Raw genomic sequence first — 18955 nt, forward strand, 5'->3', positions numbered from 1 at the left:
TAATTTACTGATTTGGACCAGATTGGGGAGGGGGGGGGATTATGTCATCTCCTGATGACTCTTGTTTACATTAGCTTAGTGTAGGCTAATACAACTGGGGTGTGGAGGGGTGTTAATTCACAACCCAGGATAGACATATTTTGAGGAGGGCATGTCATGTGGTTGTCAGAAGACTCTTAAGTGAAATAATGATGAGTCAAGTTTGATTTTAAACTTGCGAGTCTGGCATTTGATAACATCAAGGGGTGTCAGTGTTGGTTAGGTTAAGTACTGAATATCACACAAACCTGACCAAAACAGCACACCCTGAAATAATTATTTCCTGTGAATCAAAGGCATAGTCTTCATAAGTTGGGAGTTTGTGTTGGTGCATAATTGTATACAATTTAACCTTGACAATCTGGTTCCGTTGCAAGTGTAATCGTCCAGCTTAACAAATTTTCAGATTAATGAATCATGATTAAATGTAGCCATTCCAAACAATAATGATCTGGACACCAGGGGCTCTGGGCAAACAGGTGCTAATCACTGGGGTTTGACTGAAAACATCAAGCACGATAAAGTAATAATTAGCAAATACAAATATTATAGAAAAAACACTGCCATTATCAAGCTAACAAATACATGTACTTATATGAGTTGCTCTGGGGTGGATATTTATATTTATTTATTTTTTTGTTTTTATATTCTTGGTTATGGGTCTATGGTCTCAAAATTTCATTGAATTTCCTCCTATTTTTTAACAGTTCTTAATGGCTCATTAAAAGAGATTTAAGTGTTGATTTGTCATGTAAGGGAACATTCCACACAGAACTTGCCTTTCATTTCATTTTTTATTGCATTATTAATATCATATTTTTTTGGGAGAATTAACTTCAAAAGAGTATATGTCATTTTGACCACCGACCATATGGTTTCCAAAAAGAGAATCTATAACCAAATGATACAAAAAAAGAACCAAATAGACTCAATGTAAGTTGCCTTACTGTACTAGATTGGAGATATTTGTGGAGCAAGATAAATCACATCTATGATTGGCTATGCAAAATGTGTGACATGGAATTGCTTCTGTAGAAGTTTGTCATAGCAATAGAAGAATTTTAGTGTTGGAGTTTAGGATGAGGTATTAAATTTATCATCATCATTCCTCTTCGCTCATCCTCTGTGCTTTACATCTGCCCTATATAACACAAACCAGGTTATTTATGGAGCACAGGTGGATCAATCATTGCCGTTTGTACACTCTGGTTGTGTCACCTGTGTGGTGTATAATACATACAGATATTGATTGCTTGACTGGATGTGGTAGAAACTCCGCGTATATTGATGACTCATCAGTTTGTGTTGACAGTAGGGTGTGGTTGCTCTGGGTGATTTAGCCTGCTCCATACAGAAGGGACATGGGCAAATATTGTCACAATAGGAATGATATCATGTAGGAAGCTGGGTGGGTGGGTACGGGCGTGTGGGAATGCCTTTGAATTGTCAGGTGTCTTTTGAAATCGTTTAATATTATCATGATAAAAAAATATTGTAAATTATTTCAATGAACATTTGACAACACATTGTTGTATGTAAAGTTTCAAAGGAAAAAAGTGATTGAAACATATATGCAAATATTTAGCATAATTAATTAATTGGGAAGAATTTGAATATCATTATGAAATGCAAATAAGATGGGGTTTATTTAGTATTTCCACTGCTGTTAAGGAAAGGTGTGTGTTTGGGCAAGAGCCAGCAAACGTGACATGCCACATTTCCTCTAAAAGGTGCCCCCATGGTTACATGGGTACAACCTTTGGATCTGTGAATCTAATTTCTGGTATCACCTACTGTGAATTGGTTTGGGACCATACACAAATGCTCATTATTGGAGACCTGGTTAAAACTGGTCTTCAGCAACCCATACTTGCTGTAAAAGGCGACTATGCTTGTTGTAAGAGGCGACTAACGGGATTGGGTGGTCAGGCTTGCTGACTTGGTTGAGGCATGTTATCACATCCCAACTGCATAGATTGATGCTCATGACATCAATCATTAGATTGTCTGGTCTAGACTTGATTATTTGCAGACCACTGTGATATAGCAGGAATATTGCTGAGTGCAGTGTTTTACAACAAACAAACACACTTTATTTTTTTACCAGGCATGGCATCTATTTGTGGGGCTGCCAATATTTCTTCACTGCTCCATGACCAAATCAGTTCTGGATACGACCTCTACTTTTTGCCATCATTAGAGACCTGGGCCCTGTTTCACAGAGCAACTTAGTGTTATGACTATCATTACGCCTATACTTTAACACAGACATACTAGGGTCGTAGCACTATGAGGGCTCTTTAGGAAGTAGAGCCCAGGATGATTCTGATGTTTGTGCTCTGTACTTGTCCCAGGTTGGATGTGAGTGAGTCTGATGTGGGGTCGAGGATGACTGGGACCTACCAACCCGTGACTAAGGATCAGCCAGGTCAGGAGAGTGCACGCTACCAGGAGACAGAGGAGGGCCAGGAACCCGAATATAAGGGCTACACTAACCCGCATGTTCAATCACGCACGTTCAAAGCCCTGCAGGATAACTTAGAACAGCAGGGCGAGATGCCACGTATGTGTTGGTTTGCATGTTTCACTACCCTTGTCAGTGCTCTCACACAGAAATACCCATATGATTCTATCTGAAACACCCATATGATTCTATCTGAAACACCCAAATGATTCAATCTGAAACACCCATATGATTCTATCTGAAACACCCATATGAATCTATCTAAAACACCCATATGATTCAATCTGAAACACCCATATGATTCAATCTGAAACACCCATATGATTATATCTGAAACACCCATATGATTCTATCTGAAACACCCAAATGATTCTATCTGAAACACCCGTATGATGCTATCTAAAACACCCATATGATTCTATCTCAAACACCCATATGATTCTATCTCAAACACCCATGTGATTCAATCTGAAACACCCATATGATTCAATCTGAAACACCCATATGATTCTATCTCAAACACCCATATGATTCTATCTCAAACACCCATGTGATTCAATCTGAAACACCCATATGATTCAATCTGAAACACCCATAAGATTCAATCTGAAACACCCCTATGATTTACAAACAAAAGTGCAAAATTACTAAAAAGAACATTCTCTTGTGTCAAAAATTGTGAAATATTCAGTAATTTTATTTAGAATTTTGTATTTGTGTTGTTTTATTGTATTGTAGATGTACTTATATATTAGGTACATCATTGTTTGAGAGCTATGACAAACTGTATTACATCGGGTGTGGTGAGTCACAACTTATTAATCAAAACACATAGGAAGAGAACATATACTTTGTTAATATTCCCGAATGAATATAACCCAACGCACACTAAAGTTAATGTATTGTTCACAAAGTGTATTTATACGATAGTAAATGTACAGACCTTGAACACCTCATATATAGATCTAGTAAAAATCTATCTAATATGTCAACCAATAATTTGTAGAGGTCAGCAACTGCACCAGTCTTTAAGAACCTGTAGTTATCTCCCCTTATTTCTCCTAACCAAACAACCAGATCCCCATTTGCAGAAAATCACTTTTCTGAATGGTTATTTTTCAGAGATTGGTAAAACCACTACATGACTTTACCTGCCACTGGGAATTGAACAAATACCTACTAATTAATTGTCATCCGTGGGCTCCAGTAGATGAACGGCCTATCAATATATAGACTATCCCCTTATCATATTTATGGAAAAGCATTTGGAAAAATATTACATTTTAATCATGAGCTGCTTTTCATAAGTAAGACATGTAATTACCATTCCTCAGTGCTACTCTTACTGAATGTCTAACACTTATCAACAGATTAAGTGTGATAATTCATTGGCCAAAATGTTGTCATTTATCTGAGGTATGTATCGTTCATTACTGTTTTATTTCATGATCATTATCGTACGGCAATATTAATGATGATAATAAAAGAGTATTATTTATTACTAGGAAACGGACCAATATTGTTACCATGGTAACCTAACTTAGCAGGTAAACTCCAAGCCTGTCTAAAACATATTCTTCCTTCTAAGTTTGGTAACTATCCCCTATTTCAACAATGACCAATTTGAAAGAATCTGCATGGAAACGTCATAAAGTTTACCATTTCAAATATGAACATAAATCTTTTAACAAAATAGTTCCAAACAGTTCTGTGTGGTTGTGTTCAACATTTGTGAGTTGGTTTTGCACTTTTTCCTGCATGTAATGTAGATACCTCAAACATGAGGGTTTCAGTGTCACATGACTGTCATGTGACTGTGGCTTGATCATACTGCACTTCATGTCCTGCACCAATGTCCTGTTATTATCGTGTTATACACAAGTGTATTTTCTGAAGTAACAATAATAGTTTTGTTGAAAACACAAGAAATGATGGGGCATAGATATTATCAAAAACAATTCTTTAAAAGGGGACAGTATCAAGGGCAATCTGTTTATATGTTATGGAATGTGTATAAACTTGACTCCGATCATTGATTATCGCATGTGAAGTTTAAAATTTACAAATGTCTGCTAGTCTGGGACTAGTCAAATTCAAGATGCACAAGCGACATTTCTTTGTGCAATAAATGTTACAGATTTAATTCCTACGACTGCAAAAGCATAAGTAAGGATAGGATTTATGGATGAACTACTTCTTTATTACAATTACTGGTAAGACTTACTATGCAAAAGCATAGTACCATTGCATAATGTAAAAAAATGAGGCACATCAGAAGTTGTTGAGCAACACCAAGACATCAAGGAAGGTTTATTTTATTTACCAGCAGTAGTGATGCTGTTTGTTTTCAGAGCAAAAATATTATGATTAGAGCTGTTATTTGATTATTTAAAATGTGAAAACCTGAAAAAGGAATTATGTCTGATGGAAAACCTACAGACATGTAAACACCCCAACCCTCAAACTTAAGGAATTATTATTTTTATCCGACATCTTACCCAATGACTCCATAATTGATAGGTATGCAGTGATTGTGCTTCATGAAGTGTTAGATACAGAAAAGCTTCATTGTAATGTAAGTGGAAGAATGATATGGAATGCCAAAACAAGAATATCAAGATACACTATAGCTTGTCGATGGTGCCCATAAACCACTATAACCTAGAACTTCCACAAAGCGATCTTAGCGCTAAGACGGTTCACTTGAACAATTGTACCTACTATACTTTTAACATCAACCTATTATGATCACAGCACCAAGATGATCATAACTCCCACACTTTAACATTGCCTGATGATGATCTTAGTGCTAAGATGATCGTAACTCCATTGTTTTTCTTACAATATCAGTGCTCGTAGCACTAAGATGATCGTAATTCCCATATTTTAAGGTAGACTTACAATGATTGTAGCACTAAGATCGCTTTGTGGAACAGGCCCTGTATCACTGTCATGAATTTGGTCACCAGCATCACTGTGTGTGGTAATAACCAACTAAAATGAGGATCAGTTGGCCAAAATGCCTGACCTGATTGTGTGTCGTCATATACCAAAGGCATGGATCAGCCATTGCTTATTCTGTCGGCCACATTTGTGCCGGGCCAGACTTCATATGGACCAGTGATATGGCTCAAATATTGCTGACAACTACTTAAAACAGCATAATCAGTTTACATCTTGAGAACAGGCCCATTTGCATATTGACCCTGCATTGTATACGTTTAATGTTAAAAAAAAGTTCAGCAAGATTTTTTGGAATTTGGAAAACATTGGTGTAGTAGCTTGTTGTAGATGCGGGAGCCATGTTGCGCATTGCTTGCTTTGTGTATCATGATGTGTTGGGGGATTGCTGTTCTTGTGTAGATATTATTGTTTGTATTTATAGCATTTGGCACCATGAACTTAAAGGTAATGATATTGTTAACAAGTCAGTCAATATAGGTGACTATATGAGTTATGTTTCAATCATGAAATTTTGTTCACAAATTTAATACTGAATAATTCAAATGTTCTCTCATTATGTAATTTCTCTTTGAATATTAAAAATTTGATCAATTTGTTTTCAAATATTTTCATGAAGGGATTGTGTTTTCCAGAATCAGGAGCAGGATTCCGGTCCGTGAAGGCGCCGACAGCTCTCCCCGCAAGTCAGAAGAAACCCCAACAACCGTCCATGAGATGCGGAGGTTGTGACATGCTTGCTACGTAAGTGTGAATCTGTTGTACTGCTTTCCTCAAGGAGCTTGTTTGTACATATACATCTATTTATGTACTTTTTAGGATAGTGAACTTGTAACATATGAGTGATCCCATGGTGATCCTGGGGACAAGCTACATATTCATGTGTCAGTGAATATTCACACAAAATTGAAGCTTTTCTGATTTTTCATGGCAAAATATGTTTCATTTCCCCCTTATTGAAAATCCTGCATCAGTTCCTAATACTAGCATGTTGCAAATATGTCTTATATTGAGATTGGATACTTGCAATGTGTCACCTGGCTAGTAGTGTGTCATTGCACTCTCAGGGTGTCAATTGTTGCTCATGTTATCAACCATCAGTTTTCATGGTCCAGATTCAATTACTGCTGTAGGTGGCTGTAGTATTGCTGACTGGCATTAAACAACAGTAACACACTCATCTTATTAGCATTTTGTACTTTTAATACTACCTTCTTGAAAACTGTTTTGTTGTACAAGCATTTTGTCTTGACACATAAAGAATGGCTATCTATAAATGATGAAATATGAAATGAAATATATTCTCCTATCTGTTCTCCAACAGGGGTGTGATTGTGAAAGCTAATGGAGTCCCTTACCATGTGGGCTGTTTCAAGTGTGCGGCATGTGGTATGAACCTCAAACAGAAAGGTACTATTTTCATCCAACATCCTATGCTTGTCATACAATAGACTAAAATCTAGTCTCTGAAATGAACATATCGTACATAAAAACAGTTGTTCAGTTATCTTAATAAAAATATAATAAAAAGGAGCCCAGTAACTCTCTTCATTTTCAGATACTGCAGTGATCTAGACTTGCCAAACATTATAGACTTGCATGGGCTGTATTTGATATATATTTGTATCAGGGTCTGTAAGACAGACTAGTCATACAACAGACAAATAAATTAGATAAGGGATTTCAAGTGGTATAGCACAGCAACATCCTGAATAGATAGTAATATGGTAGGATGATACTGCTGCTGCCGATGATGATGATGATGATGATGATGATGATTCCCAGTAACCTATGCTTGTCATAAGAGTCAGTGACACTCATTCACTTGCTACCTGTAATTAAAAATATATATGTTATTTTAACATTAAAAAGATATTTCACATTTTCCTAGATGTGGCTATATTTGTGTTTCAGGTTACTTTGTGGTTGAGGAGAAGCTGTACTGTGAGACCCACGCCAGACAGAGGGCCCAGGCTCCAGGGCCAGACATGGTGTCTGTACCTGTCTACAGGTGGGTGTGGTGTGAGCTGGGAAAGACCCGGGGTGGCGGATCTGACTGGGTGTTTGTATCTGCATGTAAAACTTGTGACAAAAATAATAAATTTTGATGAGGGTCTTTAGAAAGTTGTAATTCATGGTTTAATATTGATGACATTCATGTAATGACTTGGACTATTTGCAGAACTTGTACATTTCCATTTTATGTATTGGTTAAATATATTTCATCTTTTAAGGAATATGCATGAATAATTTGTTTAGTTGATTTTACAAAATATGCTTTAAAGATGTGCAAATATTTCACAATTCATATTTAGTTATATTTACATTGGGAATACTTTTGTTTTGCAGGTAAATATTTTGTGGAAGATGATCAAATTGTGTGCAAGAAGTCCTCCCAGACCAACTACCAGCCCGGCCTGTCATCCCTATTTCCTTCCATAGACTAACCAGTCATAGTAGATAGAAGAGTTCACTTGCAGATAATGGGGATGATAAGATGAAAAAGGCATTTCAATAGTACAGAAGCTAGCGAGACCTCAGCTTTAATCCCCTAGTTTGTCTCCTCTATCTGCTGAAGTTAGACAGGGTTGTCATCAAAATCATCCTCATCCCACTTGAAGTTTGTTTACTCTGTTTTACTTTCATTCCTTGTGTTACAAGTATGGTACACCTGTTGATGAAGGGTGCCAAGAGATCTGATATTTTTGTCATTACATATCAACAAATTTTAGTTTGTTACAGACATTTTATTTGGGAAATCTGTTTTTGTTTGGGTTATCCCAACAATTGTTTTACGGTTGATACATTCAGGTAATATTAAGGTGCACCGAAATCTTAGAAATTTCCTCATGTCCGGAGTCAACAGCCGTTTCTCTATTAAATAGATTTGGCAATTATTTTACTAATCACAAATCAACAAATTTTATTGGGGGCAGAGTTGAAAAAAATTAAGCTTTTGTGAAAAAAAGAAGACTTTTTCATATCGGGACAAATGTGCTAAATTATCTTTCCCAACAATTAGTTTTACCAAGGCCCTATTTTTCAAAGCAATTGTCAAAGTACCACTGTCAAAAGCTTTTTGTAGCTCTGTGATTGCGTTGTGGAATTGTATTTTCACCCCCCTAACCCCTGATGAAGTGCCAGTGTATTTAACTGTTTACAATTATCAACATGACATATTTTAACTGCATTATTGTGGTTTGATATCTTTCATTCCATTATAAAAAGTAATTATTGTCCTAACTGGAATATAAATTCAACAACTGCTAAAAACCTTGTTGACATAATTCATTATCATGTTCCACCAGCTCTATGCAGAGCCCTGTGAGTGTTAAGGGTTCACCTTGTTTTTTCCTGCGTTTTTGACCTGCAGTTTGTTCAGAACCAAAGTTTTATTTTTTAGTTGTAAACAATGTTATGTTTATTTTTTGCTCAAACAACTTCAACAACTCTGATGGTGTCTAACTGTTTACACATTACTGGTATGTGTTTTGTGATGCAGAGTTCAAGGAAATGAGTCCCGACAAAGATATGTTGATTGAAAGAAAACAACAAACTGATCAAAATAATCAGTAGGTCTGCTAACCCCAGGATGAAAGTTAATTGTACGTTTAGCAGGGTTTCAAATCCTTACCTGCTTTCCCGTCAGTTTCTAGTAAAGGGAAGTAACTCTAAATCCTAGTTGTGAATGGTTGTATTCCGGTATTTCATAGAAGGGATATAGATCATTATTAACAAAAGTTTGTTCTTACTAAGGGGAAATAACTCTGAATCCCGACCATGTGAACAGAGATGTGAGATAGTTATGATGTGTTATAAGTTATGATTGTTATTAGATGCATAATGTTGTATGCATATATTTATGGAGTCATAATGAAATATAAGATCTGACGTTTAAACTACTGTGATACAAGTGGTGATGATGTTTGTTAAGGGTACTACAGCAGTAATTCGAGACAGGGTAACACTGCAAATACTCTCCGAGTAAAGTATTTCTGGTAATATAAATTCATATAGGCCAGACCAATTTAATTACTTCCTTTTTATGTTTTATTTATCACAGGATAACTGAAGGCAAGAGTAAAAACAATTAAAAAGTCAATGAATATGTTTATCACTGCAATGTGCCTATTACTGTGTTTTTTTGTATAATGCATACTTTTTTAGGTTCATTTGAAAAATCGTTATTAAGGGAAGAGGCAAGGACAAATTTGTCAAAATATTTGTAACTGTAAACATTAAGTTGGTCTGACCTTAAAACTATTTGTTCATATCACTAATTAAAATTTTGTGTAGTTTGTAGAAGAAATTTTGTAGTGAGGATCAGAATAACTAATTTTTATATTTATTTGTCCATCTTTCCTGTCATGGTCATAATTACATTATATGTTTTCCAGTGGTCAACTTTCCTGTTTAAAAAGGTGCAATGTGTTATCCATTTGTGTGTATGTTTCAGTTTGCAAGATGTTTTAGCCTGGAATGTTATTTGCTAAATTTTGTACAAATGTTCTTAAAAAAATATTTCATATAATTCTGTTATCTTGAAGTCTGGAGTCAGAGATTCTTTCATAATAGAAGTTCTATAATATTTTGTTGAAAATATTTATGCATCCATTCTGGGTACTTACCAAAGAATAAATTTAGGGAAATCAAGGTTTATTTTGGGTAGATTTATGTGTATTTAAGGACTAAGAGATATGAGTATTTGGGCAATATGTAATATAAACAATATATTTATATTTGAAATTCATGTCTCTTGATTTTGATATTCATTGAAATTCTTTTTTTAGTATTCATAGGTATATTTTTGTGACATAAATACTTACAATTCCAATTGGAAAAGTTACAAGGAAACATATCCTGAACAGACTAGCATCTGCTAATGAGTTGAGCAGTTATAGCTATTGGCTATACATATGTTGGTGGAGTGCTAACATTGGTGCTATAAACACAGGGTGGCTGTGTTCGGATGATTAGGGCCAGAATGTTCGACTGTATCTTAATATGGCAATAAAATGTGCTTTCTTCAGTTTTCAATTATGTTGGTGTTTCATTATTGCTCCTTTTTGAAAAGTGATTGAATATTGTTTAATGCAGTATTCCTCGTCAGTGATAGCAGCCCATAAATAATCAAATCTGGTACTGACAAACCAGAGGTTGATATTCTGAGCTACATCCCATGTCCTTGGGTATGAATACATGCAAGATCACCTAGTCTGACCTCCCAACCAAGCAATGTCATGCTTGGGCCTATTCTAGCAGGGGTTTAAAGCGTTCACTTGTCACCCCAGGATTCGAATCCCCACATAGGTACATTGTGTGAAGCCAAATTCTGGTGTCCCCCAATGTCATAATTAGTGAGTGAGTTTAGTCTAAGGCTGCTTTGGTGTGTCAGCTGAATGATGCAGGTCATAGATGTTGATAGCCCTGAGCATGGGTATGGTGCTGACAAACCAAGAAACATAATTGGGAGAATCTGGGATTCTAACCCACGACCACGCCACTCTGTACAGTGAATTGTGGAGCCTGGATAGACTCATCTTCCCGAGGCAAGGAGTTAACCGACTATAAAAGTCCAGTTTCCCCCCTCGTTTGAACAAGGCAGGATTTACAGAGTTATATTTTGGCTGGATTAATGAGTCTATGCCGGTTTGTAAACTGCTCTGCAGAATTCAGTCGATTGCAGGATTTTCAAAACGTGTGTACCAACAACCAACCGTCAACAGATATTTTCCAAATCTTTTCATGTTTTTAATCAAGGTGCTCACATAATTTGGTGCACTTTGCGAAAAGATCTTGAATTGAATTGATCAGATCATCCTCACTGGGGGACGCCACTTTATTTGAAGAAAATGCGATATGAGAGGTTGAATCTGATTACCCCGGTAGTCAATAGGGAGGGACATAAAAGGGATATAACTCGTAATAGCCATTGGTGGCGCTACAGTCAAGCCCAGAAATTCCAGCCCAGTTCGGCAAGGGTGGAAACTGGACTTGTTCAGTCAGTTAACTCAGGAAGATGACTGGGCGACCCTTGGTTACCCACATTGTAGTGACCCCAGTTAGTCATGGCTGTTGAGGGATGTATCCTGAAATGCTATAGAGTACAACGTCAGTAAACAAGAAGATACCGTTCCCAGTGAAATCATCCCGGATGACAAATTCCTGGATGATAGCTTTGCTCCGATATAAACTGCTGGCAAAAGTATATTCATGAAAATTGGATTTGACTAAACAATTACAAACATTATCCAAATGTTACTGGGCTGAAAACACTGAAAACTTAAGGTCCAAAACACAACTATGATACCCCTATCAAATACATCACCATCGATTAACCCTTTCTTGTTTAAGTTTTAGCCACCATCAATCATTTGCCTGCCACTGTAGTGGAAGGAAGGCCTGTATTAACGTTGACTTCAAGGTGTTGATGCAGGTCTGTCTGTAGTGGGGGGAAGGCCTGTAGTCATATTGTCTTCAGGGTGTTGCTGCAGGTCTGTCTGTAGTGGGGGGAAGGTCTGGAGTCATCTTATCTTCAAGGTGCTGATGCAGGTCTGTCTGTAGTGGGAGGAAGGCCTGTAGTCATATTGTATTCAGCGTGTTGCTGCAGGTCTGTCTGTAGTGGGGGGAAGGCCTGGAGTCATCTTGTCTCCAAGGTGTTGCTGCAGGTCTGTCTGTAGTGGGAGAAGGGCCTGGAGTCATGTCTTCAAGGTGTTGATGCAGGTCTGTCTGTAGTGGGGGGAAGGCCTGGATTAACCTTGATTTCAAGGTGTTGATACAGGTCTGTCTGTAGTGGGGGGGGCGGGGGAGGGGAGGCCTGGATTAACCTTGACTTCAAGGTGTTGATGCAGGTCTGTCTGTAGTAGGAGAAAGGCCTGGAGTAACCTTGACTTCAAGGTGTTGATGCAGGTCTGTCTGTAGTAGGAGAAAGGCCTGGATTAACCTTGACTTCAAGATGTTGATGCAGGTCTGTCTGTAGTGGGAGGAAGGCCTGGAGTAACCTTGACTTCAAGGTGTTGATGCAGGTCTGTCTGTAGTAGGAGAAAGGCCTGGATTAACCTTGACTTCAAGGTGTTGATGCAGGTCTGTCTGTAGTGGGAGAAAGGCCTGGATTAACCTTGACTTCAAGGTGTTGATGCAGGTCTGTCTGTAGTGGGAGGAAGGCCTGGAGTAACCTTGACTTAAAGGTGTTGATGCAGGTCTGTCTGTAGTAGGAGAAAGGCCAGGATTAACCTTGACTTCAAGGTGTTGATGCAGGTCTGTCTGTAGTAGGAGAAAGGCCAGGATTAACCTTGACTTCAAGGTGTTGATGCAGGTCGTTCTGTCTGTAGTGGGAGGAAGGCCTGGAGTAACCTTGACTTCAAGGTGTTGATGCAGGTCTGTCTGTAGTGGGGGGAAGGCCTGGAGTAACTTTGACTTCAAGGTGTTGATGCAGGTCTGTCGGTCTGTGGTTGGGGGAAGGCCTGGAGTAACCTTGACTTCAAGGTGTTGATGCAGGTCTGTCGGTCTGTGGTTGGGGAAGGCCTGGAGTAACCTTGACTTCAAGGTGCTGCTACAGGTCTGTCTGTAGTGGGAGAAAGGCCTGGAGTCATCTTGTCTTCCAGGTATTGCTGCAGGTCTGTCTGTAGCCGGGGGAGGGCCTGGAGTAACCTTGACTTCAAGGTGTTGCTGCAGGCCTGTCTGTAGTGGGAGAAAGGCCTGGAGTCATCTTGTCTCCAAGGTGTTGCTGCAGGTCTGTCTGTAGTGGGAGAAAGGCCAGGATTAACCTTGACTTCAAGATGTCGATGCAGGTCTGTCTGTAGTGGGGGGGAAGGCCTAGTGTAACCTTGACTTCAAGGTGTTGATGCAGGTCTGTCTGTAGTGGGAGAAAGGCCTGGAGTAACCTTGACTTCAAGGTGTTGATGCAGGTCTGTCTGTAGTGGGGGGAAGGCCTGGAGTAACCTTGACTTCAAGGTGCTGCTGCAGGTCTGTCTGTAGTGGGAGAAAGGCCTGGAGTCATCTTGTCTTCCAGGTATTGCTGCAGGACTGTCTGTAGTTGGGGGAATGCCTGGATTTACCTTGACTTCAAGGTGTTGATGCAGGTCTGTCTGTAGTGGGAGAACGGTCTGGAGTCATCTTGTCTTCAAGGTGCTGCTGCAGGTCTGTCTGTAGTGGCGGGAAGGCCTGGAGCCATCTTGTCCTCAAGGTGTTGATGCAGGTCTGTCTGTATTGGGAGGAAGGCCTGTAGTCATCTTGTCTTCAGGGTGTTGCTGCAGGTCTGTCTGTAGCGGGAGGAAGGCCTGGAGTAACCTTGACTTCAAGGTGCTGCTGCAGGTCTGTCTGTAGTGGGAGAAAGGCCTGGAGTCATGTCTTCAAGGTGTTGATGCAGGTCTGTCTGTAGTGGGAGGAAGGCCTGGAATAACCTTGACTTCAAGGTGCTGCTGCAGGTCTGTCTGTATTGGGAGGAAGGTCTGGAGCCACCTTGTCTTAAAGATGTTGATGCAGGTCTGTCTGTAGTGGGAGGAAGGCCTGGAGTCATCATGTATTCAAGGTGCTGCTGCAGGTCTGTCTGTAGTGGGAGAAAGGCCTGGAGTCATCTTGTCTTCAAGGTGTTGCTGTGGGTCTGTCTGTATTGGGAAGAAGGCCTGTAGTCATCTTGTCTTCAATGTGTTGATGCAGGTCTGTCTACAGTGTGAGGAAGGCCTGGAGGCATTTTGTCTTCAAGGTGTTGATGCAAGTGTGTCTGTAGTTGTAGACTGTCTTGCCTACCCTTCCTCTATTTCAGTTTCATTCTAAGCTGTTTTATGACTTTTCTACCAAATATACAAACATTGTAATGTTTGAACCATTTTCGGATGGAAGGTAAACCATCTGTAATCTATTGAATACCTATCCTCTCCCAAATTGATTACCTATACAATTACAGACAACTCTGTTTCAGATATGCCCACTCTACAGAATCCAAATCTAATCTCTGAGCACTCCTGAGGTCACACCTCCGAATAGGGTGTTTCAGATAAAGCAAACTGATTTCAAAGGCCCCTTTGTGTTCGCCATACCAGGGGTTATCAGCGATTATGACTGTCATCGATAGTCTCTTAAACAGGAAGTGTAATATGCATTGGTTCCACAGAGCGATCTTAGTGCTGCGGCACAGAAGTTACAGAAGTTACAAGTGTCTTAGTAGAAGGAACCAAACAGTGTTATGGGATGTGGTTGTCAGGAGACAGTCGAGATAAGGTCTCATCAAATTATTGAAAACGGTCGGGAAACATTGTACTCTGTTGCCGAGGGGGGGGGGGGGGGAGTGTCATGAAAAGCATGAACAAGTCTGTAGAGGGGGAGGGTGTCATAAATATAATGGTCATTTCTTGGAGTCCTTCTGTGCGTGTGGTGAGCCTGTATATGACGAGTCTGGCACCGCGTGTTGAGATACTGCTATATACTCACTCTGGCATTCCGTTTGGCAGGGAGGTGGCATCAAAAACAGGTGGAATGCAAAGTAAACAGATTAGTCACAAGAGTGATACATCTAAACACAAGGATCTCCGTTGTTTTCGTTGGAGATTTTAAATCTGTGATGTTGACAGTTAATTAATAGATGATGAATGCATAAATCATAAAAAAGACGGCTGGAAGATTTCTTTTTTAAATTGCCGTAAGATACACATAAGTTTTAGTGTCCTGGGTTAAGTTTGGTTGTATGAGATCCCTGATCGACAGGAGCACCAGGAAAAGCTGTCCTTGTAGGCCCGAGTAACTAGGTCATTGTTCTGTTGGTGAGACCTTCATTCAGCCTTAGGTGTTTAGAAGAAAAGGTACAGTGGATTACTCAAGTTGTTTATATGTGTATAGTTCATTCACTGTGATTTATCAGGCACACACACACACACACGCGCGCGCTCGCATGCCCGTGCACATGAGTTTCACCACAGTTGAATGAGGGTTATGAGTTCTACACACGTCTATGGCCTAGTCGTTCGTGTGGAGAGTTGCGTCCCTTTTGGCAAGCCAGAAACCTGTGATCGTGGGTTCGAATCCCGGTTCACCCCGATTGTTTCAGCACTATATCCGCTGTCGTGGGTTTCAACAAAGTGGTAAACGTCTGAGAGCTACATCACTTTGGGCTTCCTCTTTAAACTGACTCGCCGTCAGAGTGACGACTTCTAATCGCCAGCACACAAAGTCAGAAATCACACACCCACTGATCCACCGAGGCTTCCACAAAAAATGATTACTGGTAACCTAGATCAAGTATTTGGTGTACCCCTCTGATAAGTGTAAACTGGCACGGTTCCCATGACCGAAAGCTTTGAATACACAATGCCTTTAAGAAAGTGTTAAAATGTAACAAATGTTATATTTGGGATAACACTTTCTTAGTAAAGTACAAAATCCAGTACTCTGAGAGTGGGGGTTCGAATCCAGAATTGGAACAACCCCCCAAAAGTACAGGAATTTGTACTTTACTAAGAAACTGTATCACATATAACATTTGTGAGAATATGAACTTTAAGTGATTAAAGAAATATTATAATGATCTAAGTACAATTAGAAACATTGATGGCGACTCTTATAACTACGTTACTATTCCAAACAAGGCGTGGACAAACAAGATTTGAACTGGTGTTTATTTGATACCATTACAGCTCGTTTCCATTACTGCACGGTGGCAATGCTATGAGAAAATCGGGTATAATGTTCTCCCTATTCCAGCTAACGATGCCCAACGCCCACATATCGTATATTAACGATTTAATGCCAGCAGAGTATGTTACATATTCTTAGGTCGTATCTTCAATGACATATACCCTACCATCGCATACCGACAACTGGGCTTGGGTAATGTATGTTGACGTCACGCTGGGGTATTATGTTGGTATCGCCCAGCGTGGCGCGTGCCGGGCCAGGAACCCATTCACATGTGTGATACTGATATCTTTCTAATGGAATCAAGCGATTTATTGCACTAAGGGGTACTTTACCCCCTCCCCTCGAACACTCGGGCCCCCTAATAATATAACCATTAGCTTAATGCAAATGCTTATTAGCAGGGGGTCTGTATTGCTCGTCTCCGTTATAATTCCTGTTATTGCGTGAACTTTGTGTTGCTTACCTGTACTGGTCCAACCTTCAGTGACATATATTGTGAAGTACGTCATTCGGACCTACCGTTGATGTGGCACGTTGAAAACGGGTTTTCATCTGTAAAGATATCTTGTATTAAAGGTCACGAAAATGAACACTAGAATGACCTCTAAATAAAAAACAAATATAAATACAACGTGCCTCGAAAGTTAAAGTCGTCTTGGTCAGGTAGTTCGACATGATTCACCCATGCAAGTTGTTTTAGGACGTGTTGTTTTATTGTTATTGTTGTTGGTATGGTAAAAATAATATAGTTTGTGTGAATGATAACAACATTTTCCATGCGGTCATCCTTAATCGTACACTGCATGGAGCAGTCTCTTTTATTATTATTCATTGTAAAGACATTTAACGAATGTCTCATATTATCTTAAGAAGCCTTGTTAAAAATACGTTTCCTGTGTTTGTCATGCATTCGTTCCGCACCAGGGACGAAGGAAAACACATCTCGGACTATTGGTATTTCTTTTCTATTGGTACCAAAGACTGATTCCACTGTACTTTAATCGTCTCCGCTAATTATCTTTACCGAGGGGCAGTGTCGCTGAGGGCCCACTCGTCAATCTGACTCTTTCTGTGCTTACATAATAGTAACCGGATTAACCCCGTAGCTAATGGATCCATATGAACCGTCTTAAAGAGGGATTCCATGGTCTAATAGACATTTCTAATGAGTGCCATGTGTAAAAATTTAACAGTGTCTCGGTGTAATTTGGGTTATCGAACACCTCAATGTCGATATACATAATAAAAAGCTGAGTTAGCATGCAGGCAACAGGGTCAAGAATACCTTTAATGAAGCTTGCTTGCTTGGAATACCGCGCCTTAAGTGCCCCTATAACACAGTATAAATCTATCGTCTATTTTAAAGGCCACAGAGCATACAATGTTATTTTAATCACCCCTATTCAATACTTATCCCATCCTTAGCTCTAGCGGCCAATACCCATCCTAATCTCTGACTCAAGCTCTAGCTCTCCTGACATTAAGAGACTTGGGTGGCTCCCATGAGGGCTCCCTTGCAGAAGTATAGTATATTTAGCCACATTCATCCCTTTATTTCAGGGATTACATTTAAATCTAGGTATAAATCCAACTATTTCTGTGATGAGGAGCCGACAATGTATTATCCTAAGTATGTGGCGTTTTTTTCTTCTTCTAAAAATAGAATAATATTGCTTGCTGCCACTAATTCAGAACATCAACATTTTTTTTCTGAACCTCCAGCATGTCCAGTATAAAAAACAAGTCGGGACATCATATAGTTGTCTAGTATAACCTACAACCCATCCCCAACCCCCCTAACACACACACACACACACACACACACACCCTTCCGACCCCAATGATCGGTCCGTTACCTCCAACTTTTTTACATGAAAAGATACAGAACACATGCTCGTTATCCATACAGTTCACAGCCCTAAACAGCCTGGCATATCAGCACGAGCACAGTTGCTACAATCGCAGTGTTTACATACACATGTACATTATTTGTTCTTGTTGTTTACTGAAGGAAACGGACCGCGGCTGCATCCGACCATGGTCGTTGATCCACTGGGTCTGTATCCGTCTATGGTCCCGCGCATTGCACATTCAATGTACCAATATACATGTCTACATACTGAATGAAAGGTATCTTCCAGTTTGCCATTCAGATCGTTTGTCAGAGAGCTTCAAATATAATGTTATAGGATTTGTTTTGGTGAAATTATATTACATTGGGCATTATTAAAATGCATTCATTTATACATCCCGACACTCTTAATACTTACAATAATATTGGATTTGTTTGTGTGTTGTGAGTGGTGAGTTGCGTGCGTGTGTGTGTGTGTGCGTCTTCTTGTTTATATATCAATCGTGTCGAGGCTCTGGCTACCCCTTTTCACTGAAACATAGCCAGTGTTTCATTTACTTACGAACTCAATTGGAATCCCAACTTGCGGGTTTAGTCAAAGGTCTAGCGTTCGATGTTTTAAAAGTCTAATTTGGTTTCTGTTCAGTCTTCATTCCAAACTCATCCCTGATGCATTCCCGAAAAAAGATTGTACATGGTGTAAAACAAATAGATCACTATCTATATCAGCGTGTATATATGAAGCTAATAACTACACACTCCCTGGATCGTTTGTAATGTTTAGTTAAAATGTCGAGAACACAGGGCCAGAGTTTAAATTGTGAATATAGAAATTTCATTACTCACACAACCACACGACTCTCTACAGTGCGAGACATATTCACTGGTGAACCTGTAATATGTCGATGCCTTAATTTTTTCAACGAAAGACAAGTGTTTGAGATTAGAATAAAGTCGTCGTTATCAGAGGTAAAGTGAGGTGAGGTGAGGTGATAATTGGGTTTAAC

The 18955-nt window shown here is 39.3% G+C and overlaps 1 protein-coding gene across 2 annotated transcripts in view; it reads left to right on the top strand.

Moving 5' to 3' along the window:
• Window positions 1-10501, top strand: part of LOC139468066 (PDZ and LIM domain protein 3-like) — a 29164-nt gene extending 18663 nt beyond the window's left edge. Inside the window, exons 5-9 of one of the 2 annotated variants that reach the window (XM_071249773.1) lie at window positions 2394-2602; window positions 6100-6208; window positions 6789-6874; window positions 7379-7475; window positions 7814-10501. In XM_071249773.1, the coding sequence (XP_071105874.1) occupies window positions 2394-2602; window positions 6100-6208; window positions 6789-6874; window positions 7379-7475; window positions 7814-7817 (505 nt within the window). In that variant the 3' untranslated portion in view covers window positions 7818-10501. The remainder of the gene's footprint in view (window positions 1-2393; window positions 2603-6099; window positions 6209-6788; window positions 6875-7378; window positions 7476-7813) is intronic. The other variant, XM_071249774.1, reaches the window with a different exon arrangement.
• The last annotated feature ends 8454 nt before the right edge of the window (window positions 10502-18955 follow it).

The sequence above is a fragment of the Haliotis cracherodii genome, unplaced genomic scaffold, assembly GCF_022045235.1.
Source record: "Haliotis cracherodii isolate W230 unplaced genomic scaffold, xgHalCrac1.p SCAF_2, whole genome shotgun sequence".
NCBI lineage: Eukaryota > Metazoa > Mollusca > Gastropoda > Lepetellida > Haliotidae > Haliotis > Haliotis cracherodii.